Source organism: Penicillium malachiteum (assembly GCF_028827825.1).
Source record: "Penicillium malachiteum strain IBT 17515 chromosome Unknown utg000005l:1.0-9002435.0:326005.0-9005861.0, whole genome shotgun sequence".
Lineage (NCBI taxonomy): Eukaryota > Fungi > Ascomycota > Eurotiomycetes > Eurotiales > Aspergillaceae > Penicillium > Penicillium malachiteum.
The window spans coordinates 3,994,293-4,016,516 of record NW_026643099.1 but is presented as its reverse complement, the minus strand read 5'-3'; the positions used below and the strand labels follow the sequence as shown (position 1 = coordinate 4,016,516).

Genomic DNA, 22,224 nt, shown 5'->3' with positions numbered 1-22,224 from the left:
GCAACAGCCGCAGGATGACTGTAATTACTGTTACTTTGAGTAGTACTGGATATACCTCGGGACGGCACGACTGTTCAGCCATTTACGCAAAGACAAGCAAGATCGTAGAATATATTTGACCACCAATCCAAAAGTATAAAGTTGACTCTGTAGCCTCGTTTACTTAAGGGTTATCGTTCACTTTTCTCGTGAGACATGAGAGATCATGGAGGACTTCACGCGGCGGGGTGTTGCGTGGATCTCAGCTGAGGCATTGCCCTGGCTAAGCACATGTGCAGGGCCTAGCCTCGAGGATCGTGGCTTAATCCCGCTTTGAAAATGGACATATTTCGCGAGCTGATCTATCTACTTCACGAATATGAAGTAGTGGCTGGTATGACACTCATTAAGCCAATGATACCAGGGTATTGAGATGTCCGTAAAGCCCTCGGGACCAGGAGAAGACAAGTTTCTCAGCCTCGTCTTGATCAAGAGACAATTCTGATTCAGCTCTATTTTCTACCAACTAAGCTGCGACGACAGCTACAGGTGCTTAGGAGCTCCTCAAGCTATGGCGTACCCTGGTCTCAAGCGCCTACATTGTTTTTCGCCCGGCTCATGCTTAATATTTCAAGTTATTTCTTTAAGTGATACCAGCAAGCCCAATACGTGGGCGCTAGAAGACCGCAACCTTAGATATGCTGTTATATGTTTTTGATATTTTTGTTATTTCGGTTGAAAAAGTATCCACTAACCTCTGTACCAGAGTTCAATATGACCAATCCAGACGGGTCCAATATTAGTGGTATGATATCTTAAATCATCTGAGTATCTCAAGTTCATGAATTGGACTAACATTTGAAGGTTTTGATATATAAAGAAGAACACTCTATGCACGACACAGTACATAAGCCTTTGCCTCCCACACGTGCAGGAATTTCAGGCATATTTTGACCGGCTCTCAGTAAGGCTATTGCCGTTATAATACGGAGAGAGCTACCATATTTCCAAGTATAGTGCTTCCAGGAAGCTCTTAATGGTGAGGACTCAGGAATGCTAGTATAAACTAGTTTCTTTCCTATCATCAAATACTTCGTTTCTATCCCCCCCAGGCTGAAGTAGCAGGTCGATAGTTACCAGAGCCGTGAAATACTCGTGGGCCCTCAGTAGTAGGAGCTTCTGCTTTGGTGATATTTAGATTCTCGTACAAATTGACATTCGGGTGCGCCAGATACCTTCGTGGGCTTCTTGGAATCTTTCAAGTTGATCTGAGCTAGGAATACGATGTTTTTGATGGGGCTTTCAGATGCGAGGGACGTGTTATTAATTCTGCTGAGATTCATTCCTCTTCTCTGAATATTGTAAACTAGGCCTTAGCTGTTCCCTCGCTTTCTTGAGCGAGAATATCCCGGTCTCGCCTCTTCATCTTCTCGTGTGAAATAGCCAGTACCATATTTATCAAGAAAGTTGCAGCGAACAAGACTCCCACAAAGCACACAACTGCAGCCACAGTGACAATTGAGAAGACCGCAAAGCCGTAGGAAGCCTGCTGAAAGGCATGGTTCGTGTTCAGTGGTGGTACAGTGGCGCCAACCTGCATCGCCGAGAGTACGAGGGAGAAGTATACCAATACGATGAGTATCCAGGCAAAATTCCTCTGAAAAAAGACTGCATAGCGGTTGTAGCCGTACAAATAGCCGCGAATGAAGTGTGTGGAGAAGAATCGGATCCTGTATATGGAATTGATTCTTCCTAGTCGAAGCTCGCCGAAGTGGTAGCGTTTGTTGACCTGGTTGAGCGTATTTGCATCGATATGGGAGAGAAATTCTGCCACAAAACTTTTCCACCAGGTCCACGTTATGTCACACGGGAGAAGATTTAGCTTTTGACCTAAATTTAAGTCAAAAGGAGAGCAAATCAACCAAATATAGGAGAGTAAGATCCCACAAGCGGATTTATGAAGCTCCTCCGATTCGCAGAGATATTTGTCCCAGAACATGGAGCATAGCATATAATCTGGGAGCGGCTTGATGAAGAACTTGTTTGAAAACTTGAGAAGGTGGAGGTCCGCCTGCTCTGTTAGGAGGATATCGTACCCCATCATCTTCAGTCGGTGTATCGGCCTGGCATTTAGGGGTCTCCCGGCCATCCAAAGATGCTGATGTATTTTGTTGAGCCTAGTGTGGTCCAAATCGCGCTTCAGGTACCTCTCTATATCTTCTGTTACCAAAAAGACCCGGTGGTTTTTATCCCGGGATATAGTCGGCAAGTTGCCCAGTGAGACAGACTCGGAAGAGGAACCAGCTACAGGTGTGCCTTTCAGTTGCGGCTGGACCTCCCCTGTGAGGGGTCTTTGATTGTCATTTGCAGTAAAGTGTTGACTGATACTCGCAGGGGAATTTGTTGGTGGTTTCAAGGGGCTATTTTGGCTGGGATCTTGGGGGACAATGCCCGCGGCATCTTTTGGCAGTGAAAGGGCTCCATTTGTAGTAGGAACTCGATGGGCATGGACGGAAAGATTGTCTGTATTTGACACTCGAAAGGAAAACGGAGGCCTCAGTACTTTGTTCTGTATGGTATCAGGAACAGGTGATCGTATATTTAATGCAACGGGTGACCGGAAAGGCCACAGACAGCTAGTTCCGAGATGCGTACCTTACTTTCCATTGTCCAATTACTCTCTTGGAATGAATCAGGGTGTTCGACAAAGAGTGAAGTTGAAGAGGTAGGCCACGCATGATAGGTCCTATAGGAGTGTTGGAGGAAGTGGTGAGCGAAGAGCGCTAGGAACTAAGAACTTCCGCGTTGGTGCTGTTGTCGGACTATTCATCAGAACGGGCTACGCCCTGGAACTTGCGTCATCTGAAATAATGGGTCCGTGTTGGGAGATCATCAAGGCCCGGTCTATTGTGGGGTTGAATAGATAGATGTTCTAACGGGTCGAATTTGGTTGCGTTTCCCTGACAGTGCTGGATCTACTACTCTCCAGAAATTTCAGCGGTTTCTATTTTATCTATCCCTACCTCTCCTTAGTCTTTGCCGTCAAAAATCTCACTCTCCCTAGAGAAGAGAAACAAGACCATGGGGTCGCCTTTACCACAGATAATGTAATTTTTCATAGGTCCTTTCAGTTCAGAATGAATCTGGCCCCGCCACTCTGACCACCCAAAAAAGCAAAAATGGGGGCTGAGTTGGCAAATGGGAATGATCGCCTGAGACAAGTTAGGGGGGCAACGTCAACGCTTCAGATGCAGGTAGGTGAAGCAGAGAGTGGCTTAGTGGCGTTCAAACGAAGGAGCCGCCCAGGTAAGGAGCAGGGTAGCAAAGGGTAATTCTCCTGACGAATCAAAAGTATTGTCAAACTGAGATGTACAAAAAGCCTGGGATTTTATGTGGTCACCCATTGGATGGGCGTATGGCTTATCTGCGGCGAGTATTTGGGTGTGTCTCTCGCTATTAAGAATAGAGTGAATGCCGCTTTAGCGTTGAGCGAGCGAAGGTGAGCAAGGGGTGGTAGGGGTGCGCAATAGCAGGGCGGGAAACATTTGAATCAAGTCAGAGCAGGTGGCTTTTACCTCCGTCACGCAACATCCACGCCCTGACCCTCTCAGCTGAACTAGAGCCACAAACCAGACACAAACTATTAGCCTGTACCCTTCCTTCCGATAGGCTTGCCCTAGGCCATAAAAATAGTGATTCTATATGGACAAATAGTAGGAAGGTCTGGTCAATGGGATCATGATACACCCTGAGCCTTACATCTTTGCTTTCAGCGGATTAATATGTGCTTGCAAATTACCGTAGCATTTTTCACTGTGAACGGGAGCAAGCATTGAAAGACATCTGAACCTCCCCGGTTTCATGCATGGATAAAGAGGGTTCTCGGGACGGATGTCAAAATTTTGAGTCGGCATTGCGAAATGACTTTGAATTCCCCATCCGTATATATCAGTGCCCACGGTAGCCATGGCATTTCCCTTTCCATATATGCCATCAATCACATACATGACCTTCGAGGCAGGCCAGTTAAAAGGAATAATCGATTAAGTGCTATTCTGAAGAAGACAGTGGAAGTAAGGAGAGGAAGATAAGAGGAGGAAGTTCATGGGTTGTAAGGGTTTTGACAAGCCATGAATCCCTTCCATGCGCATTTCATTCTAATCAATCAATCCATCGACCCTAGTTCTACATCATTACACTCATCACAACTTTCATATTATGGGTGGGATATCCTCAATGGATGGATTAGTGTGGTGTAATGTAAAGACATGCTTCCAGCTGCATCATTATAACGCAATAGCATTCCATGCCAACCCTAGAGCCCATCAGCCATTCTCTGCAAAGATGCATTTGTTTCTCCCCGACCAAAGATTTGATTGATAAGAGCATCGTTTACTTCTTTGTCTCGCATGACCACGGGGCTTGGACCAGCCTTGCCGAGTGAAGTCACAACATAATCGTACCAGTAAGAGCCAAGACCCACGATCCAGTATTTTCGCTCTTCAGCGGCCAGGCTCTTTTGTGCATTCTCAAGAGCAGAATGGCATTCAACAAGCTTCCCAGTTCGAATGAGCACTTGAGCAATAGAGAACAGGATAACCCCATGATTGAACCCTTCGGTCCATCCGGACCTCTCCACGATGCCCAATGCACGGTACCACCGGACAAGAGCATCCGTGAAGACCGCCTGCGCTTTTAGGTAAGAGTCATGCTTGTCATTTAGGAGACCCTTGATTCTGTGAATGCATTCACGCTTCCAGGGGTTGTAATGAAACCTTGCAGCGGAAATTAATAACACACAAAGTGCTTGCTTGACCCTAGAGTATTGGCTGCAATCAGGTCCAAGTTGGTCAAACTTTTTCAGTATGCGCGGAACATGAGCGAACATTTCGCGTCCAACATTGCCAAAACTAGAGAATGAGATTAGCATGGATCCTGAGGGAGTTTAAACAATCCACTTACTCTTCGTCAACGTAAACATTGAATGGAAAAGCATGAGCGACTAATAGTATAGCTTGGGCCCGCCATTTTTCACGAATTTTCAAGGGAACTCAGTTTGATGCACAATGTTGAACAAGAGGGTGAACTGAAAACGCTCTTCTTTCATGAACGGAATTGGCACTTTCAATCAATGAGAATGCAAGGAGTTGTTCAATTGCGTTATCAAGTTGCATTTCATTGTTGAGAAGGGTGACAAGTTCTGAATCCAGCCCTGCCTCGGCGGGACTAACCTCTGCCATCTCACCATTGCGACCCCAAACCTTCTTGGGAGAGCACCCTCTGAGGAGCATCGATTCCGATATCACTCCAGCCTCAAGAAAGGAGAATAGGATAAGAAGGTGTGAGGCTTCGGAGGCATCTTTCTCAAGTTGGCGAAAATTGAGTTCCCAGGCTGTTGCAACTGTCTTCTCATAGCCGCTTATGCCAGGTGTGGTGTTCAGAACCTCGTACTATTTGTCCTCGAAAAGACGATGGTAGTCTTTCAAAGACCTCCCCCGCCTCCGAATAAACGCACCTGCTTGGTCAACAGCCAACGGAAGACATCCCAGACTGTGTACTATGGTAGTCGCTTGTTTGATATCATCCAAAGAAGGTTCACTAAGAGCTGCCTTTTCAAGAAGCAGCCCAATGGCGGCTTTTTCTTCAAGGGGCTCAATTGCCTGCCCGGCTGGAGCAACAAGACCGACAGCAGCCTGGTCTTGGCTTGTGACTATGATGTGGTCCCAAGGACAACTGGGGAAGTATCTCGAGAGGCGAACCGATTCCAAATCATCGGCACCATCGAAAATCATCAGCCAGTTGTAGTTTTTCGGTTTGGAGAACCATTGTCTGAGAAAGTCTACTTTGTTTGAAGCACTACCCAAGCTCAAAAGGTCGTATACACGGTGGAAGTCGGCAATGAGCGTCGTATTTGAACTCGCATTGAAATAAACCACGCCATTTGTATATTTGAAACGGTTTCGGAGAGCGTATTGCAAGGCACTGTGGGTCTTACCGGCACCTCCTGTATAAACACTAGCCGATTTAGCTCCTATATCAGGACAGGAAAAATAGAAAGTCCTGTCAATGCGTATACCAATGGCTTCCCACAAATGGATTGGTTGAAGTATGTTTCCATTGTCTCAAGAAGTTGTTCTCTTCCTCGGAATGAGACGCATTTATCAAACGGCACCTCAAATATTGATTCGACATCCCCTTTGGGGGCTATAGCATTGTTAATAAATGCCATTGAACGAAGGGACGGGAAGAATACATTCGGCAAATCGAGAGCCGCTAGTGATTGACGCGAGCTTCTTGGTGATATCTTGCCTGAATTTGAGAAGACGCGTGATCACAGGTCTGTAATTATGATATTTCGTGGAAGAGAATCGCGCAATATCTCGATGATCAGCGAATTGCCCAATTGGAATCTCGTTGGGCACGTTGAGGATAGCTGAGCGTTGCTCCACAACCTGAAAATGTGGTCAGATTTCGCCGGCAAAACGCAAATTGTGGAAACGTACAAGGCGCTTGAAGATACCGAAACTAGTCATCTCCATCTCAAAAAAAGCTACGATCTATAGGTTTGATAACTTTTCCACAAAATCTTCAGTGATTTCGAATAATACTTTGGAATCTTTCCGAAGCGAGCCTAACAGTCCTCGAGCGGGTCTAAACGGAGAGCAGGCTTGGATAATGTTCGCGATGGCTCTTCCGTTGTTCGCAACAGCACTTCCGCTGTGAGGTGTTGCTACGCTCATTAAACCCGCTCATTCTAACAAGGGATAGGGATTGACCTACCTAGGAATATAATCCCGTATGTCGCATTCTGGACTCTGATCTGTTCTTCGGGGCATCGAACCAGAAGCGCCTACAGCAAGTTAGGGATGTGAAAGTGCTCAAAGAATGCTCAAACTCGACCTTTTCAACAACGATTCCACCCAGGCTGTGACAGACAAATACCACAGGCCTACTGAGCTCCTACAAAATTAATCTTATTCCGGAGTAGTTAGGGAACGATCTCACATTTCCAGTCTTTCACAAGTCGGCGAGCTCAGAGAGCAACTTCATAGCAATGTTCCTCAGATCTTGATGGCCGGTAAAGTTGCGGAATTTAGCATTATAGCCGTAGGTCATGATTCGAAGGTCGGGCAATTCTTTTGGCAATAAGTCTCTTAACCACATTACCCCGGTTTGCTTGTGTGTCCACGTTTCAAATGCGTCACCATTCAGTCCGTGAACAGCCACAAGACTAGAGCGATATTAGTGACATTGAAATTCGATTGAGTGATTCAAACAGCCATAGAGGGCACATTTTATTGATTAAAGGCCCAGAACTAGGAAGAAGTAGTCGGGTCGCGAGAAAGGGAGTCCGTTGGAACTAAGGACTAATGAAATGAGACCTTATTTGTAGAGAACATCGTCGGAGTGGGCCGGCTCGTAGAGTGTCGTGACTCCATACTGAGCAACTTGGTCCATGACGATGGCCTGCTATGTGATCGATTGGAGATGAAATACAGTAAGATCACAATGGAAATGGAGGTGGAACGATGCGCAAGGCAATTTTGTTCGAAAGGATTTTTTGAGGGGTATTATATTTTTAAGTCTCAGCTACCACTTGAGATAAGAAGAGACAGGGGACATGGCCTTAGCAGCCCAACAAGAGGTCATCATTGAGTGCCCGGGTGGCCACCTGGGCAGGTCTAGCGTGACTGGTCAATACATGTAAGCGCTAACGCATGCACCCGTGGACCGTAAGCCCAGTCTCAGAACCAACGGATCTGCAGGCGATCTTTCTCGATTTTTGAAAAACACGTTCTGGTTGGAGCACTATAACAAATACGTGCTGTCTTACTATGGGTCACAGGGACGCCACGGATCGGGCGGACCGGAACTTTTTGTGGGGCTGGTGAACCATTAAAAGAGGGGTTCTAGGGACAAAAAAGTGTCTCGGAGTCGTTGACATGGGAATATTAAGGGCTGACATTCTGTGTGCAAAAGTCATCCCAGAGCTAACAGTACGCTGCAGAGGATCAATCAGGCGAACGTCCTTTCCTTTACCTTTTCGAAAATACACCAATTGCCGCAACTTTGACCGGACCTATGCGATGGATGGAACAGCAGGAGAGCCAACTTATGATGTATGGGACCTGTCAAGATATTAAGGAAAGATTTAATATTGACTACAGACAGGATGCGGTGCAGCTGTTGAATAGCACGCAACAAGGGTTCAAAGTTTACAGGAACGCAGACGGTTGGACCAGAAAATCGATGGCTCTGTTGTAGAGCAGATGCGACAGTGGATATGCCGCCTTGGCTATGCCGTGAGTATCTCCAGCAATTCTTCACGGCAACATTTGAAAGCTCACTGAAATATGTATCTCAGACCAGCGATCTTAACCGCCTCAATATCGTCCATGTTGCCGGCACAAAAAGCAAAGGTACAACGTGCGCTTTTGTCAACTCAATCCATCAACAATACCACAAGTCGCATGAGACACCTCGCGAAAATTGGACTTTATACCTCACCTCACCCTGTTGCCGTACGTGAGAGAATTTGAATCAATTCCGAGCCAATATCTGAGGAACAATTTACGAGGTATTTCTTTGAAGTCTGGAATGCTCTCGAATCTTCGGCTATCCAAGAAGGCCTTGACCCTGCTGTTAAACCGACATATTTCTGATTTCTGACATTGATGTTGTTCCATGTCTTTTTGAGAGAAGATGTTGACGTAGCTATCTATGAAGTTGGAGTTGGGGGTGAGCTAGACTCAACAAATGTTGTTGAACAGCCAGCAGTTACTGGTATCACTAGCCTTGGGATTGACCATGTTGCTGCACTTGGTGATACCATTGACAGGATAGCATGGCATAAAGCTGAAATCTCTAAGCAGGGTTGCCTAGCTTTCACAGTCAAACAGGTACCTGAGGCCATGGAGGTACTCAATCAACGGGCAGCAGAAAAACATGTCGAACTTACCACAGTTGAGATTGGTTCTCTACTTCAAAATGTTGACATCAAACCAGCAGAAGATTTCCAAAGGAAGAATGCCTCGTTGGCTGTCAAACTTTCATTTACTATACTGGAAAGGCTTGGGGTTTGCAACTGACCATAGCCTGGAGGCACTTCCTGAACAATTTGTTCAGGGCCTCAAGGGTGTGGTGTAGAGAGAGCAATGCGAGAACCTAAAAACCGGGAAGCAAAATTGGCATCTCGATGGTGCGCATACAGAGGAGAGCCTGGGAGTAGCGTGCTCCTGATTTGGGCAGGTTTCAAAGGGAAAGTTAGTCACTATGTTACATTTGCCATCATTTTACCTACACATACTAAATTTCCATATACAGTGAGCTTCCACACGTGCTTATTTTCAATCAACAGTCAACACAAGATGCTGTTTCACTTCTGAAAGTCGTTCATCATACCATATACAATCACTTTAAGTTCACTTTTCAGCATGCCTTGTTCTGCACAAATGTTACCCACAAAGGAAATTTATACAAAGTTGCCACGTTTCAAAGACTCCATTAGACGGATCGTAAGAGACATTAACAATTGGTGTTAGTAAAAAGACTTCGTCAACCGGAAGACGGATCCGAGTGCACTTCGGAGCCTCAAATTGCAGAGAGAATTGGCAGCCGCTTGGCATGATATGGATCCGAGTACAGACGTTGCAGCACTGCCCTCAATCGAAGACGCCATTGACTACGTGAGAAAAATTGGCAGTGGAGGTAGAGAGATGTAGATTTTGGTCACCGGAAGCTTTCATCTTGTTGGTGGTGCGCTGTCAGTTTTGGAAGGGCAGAACTTTGCCCTTGCGAGATCTGCGGCTGAATAGGATGGTATGTTTGCATAAATTTGTCGGCGAAAGCGGCAACTTACTTCTAACCCTCTCTCTTTGGTTGTTTCAGTGCCCTATTGCTATGTATCTATAGTGATTCTGGGTCGAGGCAACTTTGCTGAGGGTTCTCGAGCATACCCCTTGGCCCCTCTCTTGTCCCCAGGTGGGTATTCAACATGCCCATTGTCTCCCACACTCTTTACTCTTTGTTCACCAAGTCTTCTCAAGTCTTCTATCAATCAATTTGGTTCCCCTTCGGTAATTCAGGCCCATAGATGCATAGAATGCCACAAAGTTTGAGTTTGCTCTAAAAATTTCGATGTCGAAGCTTTAACGTATTGTCATATTGCAAAAATACCATATGGGGGACTCGCTGTAGAAACAAGGAAACTTGCATCTTGATAGAACATTTGAACTAAGCTTGAGGAGTAAATGAATTCGCTATGGTTACAGCTTACAGGCTGTTGTTGGCTTAAAGTTTGAACTGCAATATGAGACTTGTAGAAAGAAGGTGCAGGGATATACAGAAACATCTGCGGGCCATCATTCTCTTCCTCTCTTTGGAAAAAGCCCCACATGTGCAGTAGCTATAACAAAGTGTTTGCAGCACCCTAGCCTCAGAGGTTGTTTGGCCTTTGTATCCTTTTTCCCTACCCGAGCGAGTGCGTTCATCAGAGATGATTTCGCAAAATAAGAAAGTTGAGAAAAGAGACTCAATGGAGGCTCAAGCAGGATCTCTTGAAAGCCTCCAGTATTCTTGTTGCTTGTTATTGCCCAGAAAACATCGAATCTATGGAGTTCTACATAGGGGAGCTGTTAAAGAGAGGGGATCTGGATGCGAGAGAAACGATGCCTGCGCCAGCTAGGCGGCCAAACAGGACTGGAAGCCCGAGAAATTGCAGTAACGCCTTAATGGTGAGCACACCATACCACCTGCATCCATGAATACGACGCGTCATCTTCAAAATGTTTCATACAAAAGCAGTATGGAACGAGGCGGTTTTCAGCGATTAACAAGGCTGGTTCTCAACAGGAGCTGTATCTTAATAAGCAACGGCATCGAACTATGGAAACTTGGAAACTGATGTTAAATTCTAGACGACCCTATGTATATTACTGAAACGCCGGCTGAAGGCCTTCCCAAATATTGTCTCTTTTTCTCTGTGGTGTGATATCTCTCTCTTAGCCAAGAAATGTGAGGAGAAGTTTGATCAGCCCTGCAGCTCAGCAAGTCCGTTCCCGATTTCTTCGGTGCAGCAATCTCACAAGCTGCTCAAATGCAGCTGGACCGCGCTATTGCATACAATATGCAGTCTGATGTTGCGCTTCAGGCCAATTTAGCCTCACCGATCTTTAGCCTCACCGATCATCTAGCCAATTATGGGTAGTGGATAGACAAGTGCCAAGAGTCCACGTTTTCAGCTAGGCCAAGGCGAGCTAATGATGTTGCATAAAAGCCCGGGCGAAAGAGGGTTTGTGGAGTCGTCGCATGATGGAGGGTGAGAATGACCTGCTCTTATCCGGCCGCGAGATTCGACCCAACTGCTGAAGTCTGGAGACGTCCAGTCGAAGTAGCAGGGTCACAAGAGGTCAAGGGCAGTACAAATCCAAGTAAGCTGGCTTCCCACGGCCAGGCCCGATCGAGGTCTTACTTGGTTAAAAGATTAGCAAGCTGGACCTATATAGGACCGCAGCCTTATCTTTTTGTCTTTTTTCTTTCTTCTTCTTTCCCTTACTTCTTTTTTTGACACCAGATCAAGAGAACCAACCATGAAGTCTGTTTTTTTTTTTTTTTTTTTTTCAAAAACTCAATCACGACGGGGAAAAATAACCAATACATTTCCATTAAGAAAATGAATGAATTAATCATATCAATAAAGCTTGATACTTGTGTGGAGTAAATGTTAAACTGTGCTTTTTGCTACACGGGCTCAATATTCGGGTGGGTGATGCTGGATGATAGTATGCCCCAGATTGCCCTGAAGGGGACTGAAAGGAGCAGCCAGCCGCCCACGCGCCAACTGTGGGCGCTAGGTGATTCATGATATAACCTTATACATTCTCTCAAGTGCTTGTATGTCTTTATATCAGTCAACACAACATTTGAATCGTTCTTGGGGATTATATGTATTAAGTTCGTGTTAAGTTGAATTTGATCGAAGAAATTATGACACCGCTCGGGTATGTATGCTATGAAGTAGTAATAAGTACAAATGCGAAGAAAAATAACAGAACAGAACAGAACAAATTCTTAAAATGACCAAACATCTTGTATATTCAAATCGCCCAACTGCCTCTTCGTTCACGCATGCCCCAAGACTCTAATCCCGTCTCCTCCTCCGCCATATTAGGTTGTTGTCGAGCCCACTCCCGAATGTAAAGACGAAGAGCCTTCCAGCGTGTACAGGCTTCTACTGTCCGGTCCTCTTCGGGAGCAACCACATAACCTCGAGCATTTGTATGTTGATCATCTCGCCGTAGATCATCCACGGGTATCCCTGATATTCGACTCAGTTCCTGATCATAGTCCCGCGCCACACAGGGATAGCCCAAAGAGAGATAGTTGTATATTTGGGTGACAAAGGTATCATTAAATTCATCACTTATAGTCTTTGAAAGGCTCGGGCCTGTGCTCAGTCCTAGACCGATTGGATCTTTCATAGTTGGTGAACTCGGTTCAGGGGTGACTTGAACGTTGGGACCAGAATCGCTCTCGTCATCTCGCATCATGGGAGTCATGATTCCAGAAAAGAAGTGGGATTCTTGCTCTGAGTCTCCATTCTTTTGACAGGTACCCATCCAAAGACCTGCTCCTCGCCCTCCATCTCCTTCCGTGGCCGCACACCATAAACCCCCACAGTCAGTGCAACGATCTTCAGATGTAGGTTCCCGCTTATCTGTGCCCGTATTCTCACTCAATGTTCCCTCTGGAGAATCACTCCAGGGCAAAACAATGTCACCCCCGAGCATTGGAGGACTCGGCCCAAGAGGTTTTGGGTTAGACGGTTGATGATGCAGCAGGCGTCTTTTAGCACGCGATGTACCCATCGCCCTCAGCCGTTGTTCTGCTTCCTCCTTATGTTGACGCATGTACTCCAACTCCCAGGATAGATCGGCAGATGATTGTCGCCGAGACTTGAGATGGTCCGTTGCTCGTGGGTAAAGGGATTTTTGATCTTCTGAATCTCCATCTTCCTCATCGGCAGCGAAATGATCCACGGGTTCGTAGACCTGTTCGTTGGGAAAGGCCGCTAATGTCTGCTCTTTCAGTTGCCATTGCTCCGAACGAGCAGCAAGTGATGAGAGGTACTCAGAAAGTTCACCATCATAGGCCCCTCGCATTGGCGTATCTGGCTTATCGAAAAAATTCTCCAGTAACTGCTTAGTCTGGGATGACGATGTCAAGGGGGATCCAGGAGTTCCATCAGAACCTTCACTACTATTTGATGGGATTGATGGGAGATCGGGAACACGGAATGAATGTCTGCGGACCTCCTGACGACGGAGCAGATTTGTGTATGAGAAAGGAGAGTCAGAAAGATAAGGGAAGGTATTTCGTCGAACATTCAATCGAGAGTCAAGATTTGATTTCTCTAAAGGTATTTCTTGAGTATTGAACCCATGAGAATCGTTCATATCCTTTCCCTTGACAGACCTATAATCTGTTGCAATCAAATCCGGCTTGAATCTTCTTGGACTAGAAGTCACAAGAGCTGGGTTCTGTGGTTGTTCTTGCGGTCGCGATGGCCCATGGCGGCTGGTTGTGGAGGTCTCAATGGGCTGAGGCAAAATTCGCCGACGAGGCTGGTCCCCAAGCCGATCCCCATTTTCATTCTCTAATGAAGGAGTTGAAGAACTTGTGGAAGTGACTTTATTGGCAGTATCTGCGCTGGTTGATGAAGGTTTGGAGCTTCGCGAAGAAGTCTCAATGGGTTGCACCAAAAATTTCTTAGGGCGTTCAGGTGATGATACACTCTCTTTTCCCAGTGCACCCATTTCTCCTTGCTGGTTACTATTTCCAAGTGGTGGTTCGGGGGTCGAGGTTGTGCCGGCCTCCAGCTCATTTATCGGTCCAGATGGGGGGGTTCCATGGTGACTGAGATCCTGGTGTCTGAAAGCCCATTTTCAATTCCACACAATCTTCCTCACTCCCAGAGCACCATGCTCCGATATTGCAAAATTCTGACCAGGATCTAGTTGGTCCACACAACCATTATTTTTGGAGCGGGGTGGGATGTTGTGACCCAGATCGGGGATTTCAGTCACTTAGGAGAGTGGGTTTCAGTTATGATATTGACAAAAAAAAACGAAAGAGAGATACCAATCAATATGAGAGTATGGGGTGAGATTGAGATTTGAAGTATGTGATAAGACTGTGTATAAGGACAAGTAGCAGGGGTTCAGAGAGAGGAGTACAGGATACAGATTCCCAACACACACCGAAGATAAAGTCGAGGTGATAAGGTAATCGATAAGATGACATCAGCGCTGATAAGATAAGGTTGTTTGACTAGTTTGGCTTGTTTGACTCGTTTGATCAGCGTCATCTCCGACCATCTTTTTGTCTTGCGATTCTACATCCTACATTCTATTCCTCATCTTACTTAAATCATCTCATAATGGAGTCAGAAAAACGAAAGATCGATGATCACAAAGATAATCCAGGTCCTCTGAAGAAGAGAGTCCTTGGTCCTTCATTACCTCCCGCTGCGCAACCCTCCGATTCTAAAACCTCCTCCGCAGAAGACAGCGATTCAGACAGTGATGATGATTTCGGACCCAGTCTACCTCCGCCAAACGGTGTTGCTGTTAAGAACGAGCAACCTTTACAACCCTCGACCAATTCCACCGTACCAAAGAGCGAACAGGCTGAGACCCAGCGAGATCAATGGATGCTGAATCCGCCTGAGCAAAGTGACTGGGCCAATAAAATTGATCCTACACAATTACGCAATCGCAAATTTCAGACTGGGAAATCTGCACGGACAACGACTTCCAAGAATGTCGATTCATCATGGACTGAGACCCCCGAAGAGAGAATGCGACGAATCGGGGACCAGGTCATGGGGATAGGAAACCCTTCTAATAATTCGAATCCGCCTTCTCAGTCCCGCAGCAGTCAAGCTCAAGCTCAGGCTCAATCCATGGGGGAGAAAATCAAAAAATTTAACGTGAGTGATTGACCGCATTAGCTAGGGAGAGAGGACAGTTTGAACTAACATTGCTCTCTTCTGATCAGGATCGCACTGGAAAAGCAAGTCGTTTGGAAAAGCCACAAGCCGAGCGCGAGGAAGCAGAAGATGATCCATCGGCTCGTGCCTTTGACCGAGAAAAGGATATGGGCCTTGCATCTAAGATTTCTAGTTCTCAGCGTCGAGATATGGTGAACCGTGCTAGTGGCTATAGTTCCCGCTTCACAAAGGGTGATTTCCTTTGAGGGAGAGACTTGGGTGTATATATAGTATATTGATTAAACTCTGGATTACTACTGATCATCACAAATCCGGTTACAGATAGGGACGAGCCGCATGTGCAGAGTCTAGTAGACTGGCTCCAGTTGAGTATGAAATCCATCGTAGCTCTTGGGATTGATAATTCTACTAGAGAATCCAAATATAGCGTTTCCTTTTCCCTAGCACTTGGGATACCATTGAAAGGTCAGAAAATTGGAACATTTGAATAGACCTCGAAACAAATAATCACGAGTTGGATTCAAAATGTTATAACGGGTGACTGGATCCATATGGATTTGCGAATACTTTGTAGTACGGTCCACGGATGTACCTACTACCTATGCGCAAGGCAAAGAAACTCTCTTTTGAGAACGGTGTCTCTCGCTCCAGGGCTGCAATGTGAATATGATGATGGGATGTGACTCATTGCTGTCAGTACAATATTGCTAAATCGGTTGAGTCGAATATGCACTTCGCTGACTTCGTGACAAGGCCAGACAACCCCGCTTCGTGCTAGGTCTTTGCGTCCTGGTCATACTAGGCATCCTTGTCCTCCTAATGCGATGAATATTACGTGGGATCACCCAAAATCCTTACAGTTTTTTGTTGAGCATGGGCACCAGGGCAGTTTGAACGAGTTCAAATGTTATGATGCTCAATCAATCACGATAAAATCTTGACCTATGGTACTATGTAGGTACCTCGCTAAACCCCCACCTATATTAGCCTTATACGGGTCTCGTATCTTGAGAAGTTTAAGTCTGTCAGATCCCTTCAAAATGTACTGTGTTCCTACCAACCTTTTATGTGCCATTCTCGTTTAGTTCCGAGTCCTCATCTTCAAGTTCCATATCTCAGACAGGCATTCGAATCAACAAACAAAATGGAAGGACCAAGCACAGAAAGTCGAGCAAAGCTTTTCAAGGAGCTTCAGGTGGAAGTCACAGATTATATGAACAATTTTGACGGCTCTCACGACATGACTCACATCCAGGTAAGTTTACTGGCAACTTTGAGTAGACAGAGGCCAAATTTACTAATATTGGACCATATATTGAAACCTACCAGCGTGTTCTGAAAAATGCACATGAGGTTACGATGGGTGAACAGAAGCGACATCCTGAAGTTGCATATGATTTTGCTCTAATTTTCTTTGGTGCTCTTCTTCATGATGTTGGCGATCAAAAATACTCCAAACCTGGTATGAAATCTTCAGTTCCAAATATGCACCCGCATACGACATTCAGTCATAAATACATTTATTGGCCGACTTTACTGCTACTTTTATCATGATAGAAATGAAATTCTAGCTAAACCTTTGATGCCAACAGGCCAGGATATCACCAAAATGGTGCAGGAACTCATCATATCCAAGGTGGAGAACTCTCCTGAAAATATCATATTCGCAGAGAAGGTCCAAAAGATATGCACAGGGGTTTCATATTCCTCAGAAATCAAGAACCTTCAGGCAGTCCAGGATGCTATCAAGGAAATACCAGAGCTGGCTATTGTACAGGTATGTTCGTGCTATAAAGGAGTGGCGATTTGTCTATCCTCTCTGCTTTTTCCATCCTCTCTGCTTTTTCCATCCTCTCTGCTTTTTCCATCCTCACCCTATTATCAATTTTGGACTTTGCTCTGATTGCAGGTAACTCAAAGGATGCCGATCGTCTTGACTCTATTGGAGCAGCAGGAATTGGACGTACCTTTACGTTTAGTGGAGCAAAGAACCGCAATATGCAGGACTCGCGTGATCTCTTTTCTCACAAGCTAGTGAAGCTTGAGGGTTTGATGAAAACAGAGACTGGGAGGGAAATAGCTCATGAGAGAACTCAGCGGCTTCTGGCTTTTCAGACATGGTGGGATGAAGAGATTGCCGTGCTGAAGGACTGGGACTATGCATCTTTGTTCTAAGGGTATAGCCGTTGGTGACCGGCAGTTTTGATATACTAGGTACCTAGGTATCAAAATAAGAAATAGCCCCTTGAAATATACCATGGATCCCTCCAGGGCTTTTTGCAATAGATAATGAAACGCATAATTGTATTGTGGGCTCTTACCTACTAGGTATGAGGAAGCATGCACCAGGACTCAGCGATCTAGGGGTACGAGGGACGTTTCGGCTGTTACTGCGCACTTGGAATAATCAAATCATTTGAGGCTTGGTGTTATGTACAACACTATATTATGATATCATAACCTGAGTCTTTTTCCATGTATGAATAACAGTTCCAAGGCCACTTCTCATCCTTGCAATGATATCTTTCCATAGTGTTTGAAAATACTCAGACTGATGGACTACGCAATTCAATGCGACATGGGTAGTCATCTTTTGGATAACCAGCCAGCTCAGTTTGGTAGGCTCTCTCACCATTAAGAGTATTAGGAACCTCCTTTCCAAACCGTCGAGTCAACCGACTCACCAGCCCCTCCCTCTGCAGCTTAAGTGTATCCCACTCATCATAAGCCGGCGAGATGTCAAAGGATCTCAAGCTCATCGCGAGAACCACGCGTATCTCATTATACACAAGTGTTTGCCCGATACAATTGCGAGGGCCGTGCTCGAATGGGCGCCATGCACCTTGGACTGGGTATAGTTCGTGTCCTGCTTCCACAAGCCACCTTTCTGGAAGGAACTCCCTTGCTCTTGGCCAGGCACGAGGATTTAAGTGACAGGCGGGGTGAAGGATATTAGCGCCAACATAGTCAATAGGGTACAAGTTGCCGTGTCGATCTGTTAGAGTAGCCTGTGTATCTGTTAACTCTCCTCGACTCGTCGATGCAGGAGGGAAAAGCCGAAGGGTCTCTTTGATTACTGCGAGTGTGAGAGGACAATCATTCAGAAGAGTTGGGTCAGATTTGATCTGTTGACCAGCAGCTGAGGGGTCGCTTCCAAAAACACGATCGTGCTCTTCTCGCACTTGACGAAGGACATCATGATTTTTGGAAAGGAGATGGTAGACGTAGGAAATGGTGCTTGAGGTTGTGTCGCTTCCTGCGAAAAGAAAGAGGCGGATTTGATAAGAGGCATATTTGGCGAAATGCTCATCCAACACACTTGTCTCTCCGACATTCTTTGCTTCACCACTCTTAGGATCAGCAAGATAGGCCTCCAAGGCAAGTGCAATAACAGATTTCCCTCTTTTAGAGGCCGCCTTTGGTTTTCCCTCTTCCTGCGTCTGTACCTGGTCCTGTTTCATTTCGATGAATCTCTTCTCAAGCTCTTTCCTGATAGACATATCAATGAGCTTGCTATGATATTTTTGAACAAATGGTCGAACAGGATTGATGAGTACACGTGGATCCCAAAAAGAATGCCATGCCAAAATCTTTCGCAATGAAATTGAAATCGGATGCTCCACGCGCTGATGATTCGAGTCCATATCCCTTTACATTAAATTAGTATTGGGTCTATATGTAGGTCTGGCGTAAATGGGGAATCAACTCACAAGCTCACTTTCAGAATGATTTCCATCGTCAATCGTGTTGTTAAGCCGCTCAACTGAACTGGGTCCTTTGATCCAACGTTCTCACGTAGTATATCGCAGAATACCTGAACCGAATCTACCACCGCGGGTACAAGATCCATCATACTACCACCACTAAATCCGGGGTTGAAGATAGCACGCCAATATCTCCATTCCTCATGATTCATACCGTGAAGACTTGGCCCACCTGTGATTGGATGCATGAATTTGAGGTGCAGTGGAAGCTTAGGCAGGTTATACTTGTTCGAAACTTGATAAGCTGTTTGTGGATCGAAGACCATATAGAATGGTGGATAAACGGGCCAAGTGTCCATGAGAAAGACTTCGGTATCGGCATATTTCTCCAACGCTAGGGTTTGAATGGCAAGTTGCACATTGCCATCGGGTGGTAGACGGTCAACATATTCTTGGAGGACGAGAAGGTGACCCGTGAACCAATTCCATTTTGGCATGGGCTAGAAGAGTTTAATAATCAGTTAACGACGGTGTGACTCCATTGCAATCCGACTCACATAGGATCAGTCTTGACTTACGATGCCTTTTTTGCGCAACTCATTTATTTGGCACCGGTGTTGGTAAGTGCAATATACTCCATAGCCCAGAGCCGTCAAAAGTGAGGGGATGGCCAATTTGACCAGTGTAGCGAGTAATGTCATGGTTTACTCCGCACCAAGATCATCGAGAGGGGGGAAATCCTCCTGGTTCAGAGAATCCTGGGGCCGCGTATTTAAATTAGGCTATAAGCTGAGCCTAGTTGTAGTGTGACGTACATCGAAACAGGGATTAAGCGCTGATGTCGATGGGCCTGCATTAAACTGCCAATGCGCACTTTCAAATTCGAACAAGGGGCTCATAGCTTAGCCGTTGAAGCGGTCTAAGATCACGTAGCCAATAAAAGATTCGGTGAATGAATTTTACTGGCTCGATAACAGTGAAGTGGATGTATAGGATCATTGGAATATTTGGCCCCCAGGTACTTAGCTCCAGGGCTGTTTAATGAGTCTCTGATAGACCAATGATTTGATTTTTATTTGTCGCACTGGCAATGGAAGACTTTGAAGGATTCAGTCCTTTCAAAGCCATGAATTTTGTTAGTTTTAGTCTTACATAGCATATAATTCTCGGCCACCAATGCTATCAAAGGATATTCCAGATTGGACTCCGTATATCAATTCAGTTCAACGCGTGGATAGGAAGAAGAGGAAGACAGTTTGAGGTGTTATTTATGATCCATTTACCATCATTATACAGAAACCTATGAAGGAAATTTGAAATTTGAGATTAGTATCATGCCAAAAAGAGACATGATGCTACACTACTAAATTCAATTTTTCAACATTGCACATGTGAATTTAGTAAGAATCGCCTGACGGCGAGGGGACTCGGATATTATCCATATAGAATTTCGGCATTCACTGGCACTAGACGCTCCATCAGTGCCATCTATGCTGAAACTTTGAAATTTTGAGAAAGTGAGATTATAGAAGCACTTGAGCCTGTCGGTTTTTCTCGTAGTAGAGGTACCTACTCTGATAGACATTAGGGCTATCCCGGAGTATCAGAATGCAAAAGGACAAACAAATTCAATTCCAATCTATTTCCATGGGTATTTCAAGTCACATATGTTCCACCATAACTCCTGTGCGCCATAACCCATTAACATAATCAGAGAACGCCAATAATGAAGTTTCCACTATGCAGCAAAACGAGAAGCTCAAGACTTCTCAACTGAAAAACAAAAATCAAGTAGTCTTTCTCTTCTTAGAGACTGATTCTTCAGTAGCATCAGACCCTCTCCTTGTCCCAGCAGCTCTCTTCCCTTTACCCTTGCTTTTCTTGCCCGTAACAGAAGCCATATCATTGTTATCAACCTCCTCAACTTCTGCGGCGGGGGCTTTCTTCCCGGCATCCTTAGCAACCTGATCATCATTCTGATCGAATGCCTTTCGCGCTTCTTTCAGCTCACGCTCCATACGTAAGAGTTCCTGTACACGACCCAGCTTATTCGGATCCCGGCGCAGCGCGAATCGGAAATCATCGACCTTGATCTTTTGTCGTCGTGCATGGTGCGCGACCTGCGCCGCACCGTGGCAGAGTTCGAGGATAAAGTCTGTGACGATCTCGTCGAGAACGCGGATTGTTTCTGGGAGGGGTTCTGCAATGTATGGAGCGTGTGGGCTTGGATCACCGTAGGCGAGAAGGAAAAATTTAACTAGAAGGTTATTAGATTTTGGATGGAATGAATGTTGGAAACTTGCACAGGGACTTACGCTCAGATGGGAAGTTCATCTGGCCTTTGTGCCGAGCGGCACGGGCTCTTGGTTCGGCCATTGTGGGTTTGGCGGGTTTGGCGGGTTTGGCGGGTTTGCGAGGAGGACGTTTAGAGCGAGTTGATGAGGTTTTAGGAACAGATGTCGGAGGAGGGAGAGTAGGAGTGGTAGTCGGGGGAGGGGTCCAGGCGCGTTGATAATAATGCAAGAAGTCGGTTGGCTGTGCAGTGAAGGACTCAGATGGGGCCGACAGCTGAGAACCCTGTCCCTGAGTGAATGGCTGTAATTCACTTGGTCTCGATTCTGACGGACAACGAGGGTCACGAGATGATCCCGAGCTATGAGTAGAGCTAGGAGGACGAGGCATCGTCAACCGGAGGCGGAGCACACCTCTTCCCCGGTGGTCCGTGCGTTTGGCGGGCATGATGGGCAGAATGTAATGGGGGACCCAACGACGACTAAGCAACCTACTTCTTCCACTTTGCAGCTCGAATTCGATCTGTTTTTTTTGTTTCTAGGAGGACGAAGGGCCCAGCTGTGATTCAATATGGTATGTTTATTGCGCGCTTTGAGCTAATCGCACCTGCGAGAGGTTGAGATTTGGAGCTGTTCAGGCTATTCCATATCAGCATACTTGTTGTACACCTGGCATATCGCACACGACGTCATTGCTAACTATGATACTTATGTAGACGGCCTTGTTCAATCTCCAATCACTTGTATTGGTGATTCTCTTGCTTATCTGCACCAGCACCTATGCGCACTCGATCATGCCCGGAATCATGGATCGCAACCAGAACGGGTAAGGACCCCCACGCGATTTCCAAGGGCTCAGACTTGGCCGACGAAGGTGTGATGGAAGAGAGGGGAAAATTGAAAGTGGGAAGAAGCTGATTGATGTAGGCTGTTTGGGATATTCTGGAAATGCGCACGTATCGGAGAACGACTCAGTCCATATGTTAGCATATGCTGCTTTCTGATGGCAGTAAGACTCACACCTATCACTCATTTGGAAGGAGGATGAAAGCTTACGAGATATCACTTCAATTTGCAGGTTTCCATGTTGATCGGTGGTTAAGTTTCTCGAGTTGACTTCTGACTCGAAGCTAAGAGTGGATGTTGGAACTAAACAGAATGAACGAAGATGGCTAAACGAGAAAGGTGTTTACTCGGAGGCTTTTTTTCTTTCAGTTTTTATGAAAATTTTTCTTCAAGC

At 45.8% G+C, this 22,224-nt stretch overlaps 11 protein-coding genes across 11 annotated transcripts; 6 read left to right on the top strand and 5 right to left on the bottom strand.

Moving 5' to 3' along the window:
- Positions 1–1,345: 1,345 nt before the first annotated feature.
- N7483_011504 (uncharacterized protein) lies at positions 1,346–2,083 on the bottom strand (the record flags this gene model as incomplete). Its single annotated transcript, XM_057094931.1, has 2 exons — positions 1,346–1,869; positions 1,927–2,083. The coding sequence occupies 2 exons, from the start codon at positions 2,081–2,083 to the stop codon at positions 1,346–1,348; spliced, it is 681 nt and encodes a 226-aa protein (XP_056940902.1).
- A 2,211-nt stretch (positions 2,084–4,294) lies between these two features.
- Positions 4,295–5,771, bottom strand: N7483_011503 (uncharacterized protein; the record flags this gene model as incomplete). Its single annotated transcript, XM_057094930.1, has 3 exons — positions 4,295–4,889; positions 5,074–5,338; positions 5,495–5,771. 3 exons carry the CDS (start codon positions 5,769–5,771, stop codon positions 4,295–4,297), a joined length of 1,137 nt encoding a protein of 378 aa, XP_056940901.1.
- Positions 5,772–8,263: 2,492 nt separating this feature from the next.
- N7483_011502 (folylpolyglutamate synthase) lies at positions 8,264–8,642 on the top strand (the record flags this gene model as incomplete). Its single annotated transcript, XM_057094929.1, has 2 exons — positions 8,264–8,501; positions 8,572–8,642. 2 exons carry the CDS (start codon positions 8,264–8,266, stop codon positions 8,640–8,642), a joined length of 309 nt encoding a protein of 102 aa, XP_056940900.1.
- Positions 8,643–8,654: 12 nt separating this feature from the next.
- On the top strand, positions 8,655–9,126 carry N7483_011501 (Mur ligase; the record flags this gene model as incomplete). Its single annotated transcript, XM_057094928.1, has 2 exons — positions 8,655–9,056; positions 9,082–9,126. The coding sequence occupies 2 exons, from the start codon at positions 8,655–8,657 to the stop codon at positions 9,124–9,126; spliced, it is 447 nt and encodes a 148-aa protein (XP_056940899.1).
- An 8-nt stretch (positions 9,127–9,134) lies between these two features.
- On the top strand, positions 9,135–9,794 carry N7483_011500 (uncharacterized protein; the record flags this gene model as incomplete). The annotated part of the gene is made up of 4 exons (XM_057094927.1): positions 9,135–9,242; positions 9,308–9,433; positions 9,546–9,665; positions 9,702–9,794. 4 exons carry the CDS (start codon positions 9,135–9,137, stop codon positions 9,792–9,794), a joined length of 447 nt encoding a protein of 148 aa, XP_056940898.1.
- Positions 9,795–12,074: 2,280 nt separating this feature from the next.
- Positions 12,075–13,793, bottom strand: N7483_011499 (uncharacterized protein; the record flags this gene model as incomplete). The annotated part of the gene is made up of 1 exon (XM_057094926.1): positions 12,075–13,793. The coding sequence occupies one exon, from the start codon at positions 13,791–13,793 to the stop codon at positions 12,075–12,077; it is 1,719 nt and encodes a 572-aa protein (XP_056940897.1).
- A 623-nt stretch (positions 13,794–14,416) lies between these two features.
- On the top strand, positions 14,417–15,234 carry N7483_011498 (GPALPP motifs-containing protein 1; the record flags this gene model as incomplete). The annotated part of the gene is made up of 2 exons (XM_057094925.1): positions 14,417–14,968; positions 15,037–15,234. The coding sequence occupies 2 exons, from the start codon at positions 14,417–14,419 to the stop codon at positions 15,232–15,234; spliced, it is 750 nt and encodes a 249-aa protein (XP_056940896.1).
- Positions 15,235–16,133: 899 nt separating this feature from the next.
- On the top strand, positions 16,134–17,164 carry N7483_011497 (HD domain-containing protein; the record flags this gene model as incomplete). Its single annotated transcript, XM_057094924.1, has 4 exons — positions 16,134–16,244; positions 16,319–16,451; positions 16,582–16,766; positions 16,910–17,164. 4 exons carry the CDS (start codon positions 16,134–16,136, stop codon positions 17,162–17,164), a joined length of 684 nt encoding a protein of 227 aa, XP_056940895.1.
- Positions 17,165–17,535: 371 nt separating this feature from the next.
- On the bottom strand, positions 17,536–19,592 carry N7483_011496 (cytochrome P450; the record flags this gene model as incomplete). Its single annotated transcript, XM_057094923.1, has 3 exons — positions 17,536–18,637; positions 18,700–19,193; positions 19,509–19,592. 3 exons carry the CDS (start codon positions 19,590–19,592, stop codon positions 17,536–17,538), a joined length of 1,680 nt encoding a protein of 559 aa, XP_056940894.1.
- Positions 19,593–20,480: 888 nt separating this feature from the next.
- Positions 20,481–21,432, bottom strand: N7483_011495 (putative transcription initiation factor TFIID subunit 13; the record flags this gene model as incomplete). The annotated part of the gene is made up of 2 exons (XM_057094922.1): positions 20,481–20,950; positions 21,009–21,432. 2 exons carry the CDS (start codon positions 21,430–21,432, stop codon positions 20,481–20,483), a joined length of 894 nt encoding a protein of 297 aa, XP_056940893.1.
- Positions 21,433–21,700: 268 nt separating this feature from the next.
- On the top strand, positions 21,701–22,032 carry N7483_011494 (protein kish; the record flags this gene model as incomplete). Its single annotated transcript, XM_057094921.1, has 2 exons — positions 21,701–21,810; positions 21,912–22,032. Coding segments are annotated over 2 exons (231 nt in total), but the record flags the coding sequence as incomplete, so codon positions are not given.
- Positions 22,033–22,224: the final 192 nt, after the last annotated feature.